General features: G+C 37.5%; 1 protein-coding gene across 1 annotated transcript; it reads right to left on the bottom strand.

Annotated features, from left to right (window-relative positions):
- Positions 1 to 2,722: 2,722 nt before the first annotated feature.
- LOC306885836 (phospholipase A and acyltransferase 4-like) lies at positions 2,723 to 3,719 on the bottom strand (the record flags this gene model as incomplete). Its single annotated transcript, XM_079442615.1, has 3 exons — positions 2,723 to 3,024; positions 3,159 to 3,264; positions 3,711 to 3,719. The coding sequence occupies 3 exons, from the start codon at positions 3,717 to 3,719 to the stop codon at positions 2,723 to 2,725; spliced, it is 417 nt and encodes a 138-aa protein (XP_079298741.1).
- Between the last annotated feature and the right edge of the window lie 357 nt (positions 3,720 to 4,076).

A 4,076-nucleotide genomic window follows, 5' to 3' on the forward strand; every position in this document is an offset into this window, starting at 1 on the left:
CGTTGTTATTCTGAGTACACACAAATAAACGTAGAGTCTTTGCAGATTCGAAAGATGTATTAGGCTACTTTTATCTGTATGAACAAAAATGTATTTTAAGAGCAAGTGACATCACCGGGCCCTGTCCTGCAGCGAGCACGCTATTCAGCTTCCATTAGAGTGACCATACTTGCCCTTTTTCCCAGACGCATCCTGGCCAGGAATATTTACACAAAGCTTCTACCTCCGGTTGAAAGGGTACGCTAGCGCGTTTGGCTGCCAATCCTCTTGTCTTTCTTGTTTTTAAATATTTATTGGACTTTGCTGATGTCTGGATAATGAGGATTTTGGAACTGTAAAATCCCCCTCTTGTTACCCACACTATTAGAAATGCGGAACTACATTTTTATCCTCAGCCTGTTGTTGTCAGTTTGGATCTATGGCTACATGGAATCATTTCTTCAGTTACTCAGCCCAGGACTCATATCTCTACAGGACTGTTACGGGCGTGAATTTCTCCATCATGGCTCTTAGTTACTCCGCTTGCAATCTCCGGATGCTAAATAGGAATTATTCCTTATCAAGTGATACCTATGAACTGTGCCATAATGTCGGAACTCTATACGTCGCACACGTTATATACACCACGCTTCAAGACGCAGGTTCACCCACTCTTCTGAGGATGCTGTCTGTGTGCCTATATGTCATCGTAAAACCCACAGTGTGTTGGGCAGCGGTGTGGACTTCTACTGCGTAGAATGCCCTTCATCTTCTTTGCCCCCACATTTGGTGAAAGCTGCGCTTATCAGTGCACGATCTGTAAACAACGCTGTGTTGCTATCGGATATTATCACTGAGGAAAAACTCGACTTGGTGTGTTTAACAGAAACTTGCCATTCAAATAAATTAGGATTTTAGATTTTTATTTTTTTATTTTTTTTTTACTAGTGGGTACAGGGCACTGTAGTTCAGGGGTGCCCAATAGATTGATCGCAAAGGCAATCCTGGTAGATCGCACATATGGGTAACTTAAGATAAAGATAGATAACTTTAAACTAAAATAAATTAAATTCACTAATTTAATGATTAATGTGTTAAATAATTTAAATATAGGCCTATACATAAATAAATAACAGCACCACCTCTCTTCGTATTCAGTGTTTGGGAGCAGCTCAAGCTGTTTCTCATCTCGTGTGTCTGTTATTATGGATGCACAAACAAATGTGCGCTTTATAACATATTTCTGCTTGATCACAGTTCAGTATATTCATGTAGGTTTATACAGTGAGTGTTTTATAATGGATGCTCATGTGTTTTGGGAAGTTTGTGAGGATCAGTGGTGTTTATGTATATCAGAAACCCAAACAGAACGTCTAGGAATTAATTTGTGAGACAGTCTGACAGAAGGATCATGACATTATCAAGAATAATATGTTCTGACACAGTTTAACTCTGAATTCTCATATTTTATTATCATTTTATAAACTACAGATAATAAACTGTGATATAATATGAGAAATGTTAAAGGTGTCTGAATAAATAGTATCTTATATTTGTTGCATCAGGCTTTTACGGCTCATATAGTCTGATATAGAAAGTGAAAGTGAAGTGACATGTGGCCAAGTATAGTGACCCACACTCAGAATCTGTGCTCTGCATTTAACCCATCCAAGTGCACACACACACACACACACACTCTCACACATGTTGGGTTTCCATGTTTTATGGGGACATCCCATAGGCGTAATGGTTTTTATACTGTACAATCTGTATGTGCTATTGCCCTACACCAACCCTACACCTAAACTTAGCCCTCACAGGAAACATGCTGCATTTTTAGATTTTCAAAAAACTTTATGCTGTATGATTTATAAGCTTGTTTCCTCATGGGGACCAAAAAATGCCCCCACAAGATTAAGATTTACTGGTATTACTATCCTTGTGGGGACATTTGGTCCCCAGGACGTGATGAATACCAGGTGCACACGCTCACACGCTCACACACACACACTCACACACACACACACCAGAGCAGTGTGTATATAGTGACAATGTGTTGGAACAAAACAGCTCAATTTTATTCAGAGACTCAAATAGCAAAAATATGCAATTTGCTGCAGATATTTAAATTATGAATTTCTGATGCTTGTGAGGTCAATCAGTGAGATCAATGAGATGCATGGGCCACTGGTGCTTGGACTTGTGTCTATACTTACATTTAAGTTTAGTTCTTTAAATTATTTATTTCAATGTAATTGACTTTGAATAATCAAAGTCCTCCACAACTGTACTTTTAGTTCTTCATTTCCCAGTGTCTTTTGATTTTTGAAATAGTAAAATGAATAAAAGCAGAGATGGCAGTGCCAGTATGGATGTTTATTTAAATTATTTAAATGTAATCAAATGAACCACATTTACTGACTTGAAAGAATCAAAAGACTCCACAACTGTACTTTTATTTCTTCAGTTCCCATTTCCATGTTCATTGATCCTGATTGTCTTCTTTTCTTAATTTTGCCAAAGTAAGGATTCCAAAGACAACCCCTGCAGTAATAAGACCAGCAATAAGAATGCTCGTTCCTTTTTCCACCTATAAGAATGAACAGAAAGTATTTATTTTTTGTGCCATTGTGTTAAAACTTGTTGCTATTATGAACTTAATCCTAATATTAAATTAATTTCAAACATTTTGGCATAATATATTCTGTAATCCTGTGATTTTGAGACATTTATGAGTACAGTATTATTCTGTATGTGAGGTCATGCCGAACTGTACCTGCTGGGATTGTGGCTTTCCGTATCTCAACAGCGTAGCTAAGTGCTCACAGTTGTTTGTTGCCACATCATATGAAAATTCCCTTCCCAAAAATCCTTCTGCGTCCTGTAGAATATCTTGAATGGGACGTGGCTTATATTGGTCATCCAGGCGATTGTTGATACAGTATTCATCGCTGCCAACCACATCCTGCAGCTTTTGTTTCTTCACTGTGGCCTTGCCATCTTTTCCTGACGTCCCACTGCTGCTCCCAGAGCAACTGTACCCAGCTATAGGGAAAGAAATGGAAAATTAAAACAATCATAACTCATGAGATCTAAATGGAAGGTTTCAGATTCAATACAAGGTCAGCTCAATTGGCAGCATGTGAAGCATGAAACAAACAAACAAACAAAAAACTCACAGGCTGAGACCACGTGAATCACATATCCATCTCCAACATAAATCGCCCAGTGTTTATATCCAACTCTGAAGATTTCAATCAGGTCTCCAGGCTTCGGCTTCCTATTCTATAGGAGACAAGATCAGGTGCAATTTAAAAAAGTTAGTGTCATTTAAATTAGTCCAATTATAGTATAATACTATTTTATCTAAAATAACATAACATCATTGTGCTTGTAAATAGATAGAAACATAAAGGGAAACTGTTAACTTTGCCCAAAAATAGGTACTCTACACACAGACATATACTCAGTTCAGAGAGAATTATATCTAAGTTTAGCTTTTTCTGTTGCCTTTGAGAACAACTTGCGTAGTTTCTAAACTATTTCACATTTGCTCTATTACCGTAATAAAATTGCTTTGTGAACACCCTCGAGCAATTTGCACATTGATTAATCGTAAAACAGTCAAACTGTCTTTTTATCAAAAACAACAGAACAGCAACAAAAAGATGTAGTTGTCTGTAACTGATGTAATCTTTAATTCTTCCCATTGTTAATTAAATGATATTTACCTGGTCCATGGTAGCTTTCAACTGCTCTTCTGCTTTTCACTGGAATCCTGTTAGAAACACAAAACATTTATACCCTGTTTCCATCCAGGGGAGGGTCCAGAACTGTCTACTTGAGATGGCAAGAAAAGATTGGGTGAGGCAACCGGTCTGATGTGTTTCTGCCACCCCCTGATTCTTATGAACATATTTGACTGATGAGGATGATGATGATGATGATGATAGAAAGAATCAGGTTTGATCAGTTGTGAGGAAAACACACAATAAACAGTGTAGTTCATCTCAAAGAGTTGAGGACTTTCTCTTGAACGTTGAATGTGTTTTGCATTATGCTTTAACATCGCTGGATTAACAATAACAGTCAATACA

The sequence above is a fragment of the Barbus barbus genome, assembly GCF_936440315.1.
Source record: "Barbus barbus genome assembly, chromosome: 19".
NCBI lineage: Eukaryota > Metazoa > Chordata > Actinopteri > Cypriniformes > Cyprinidae > Barbus > Barbus barbus.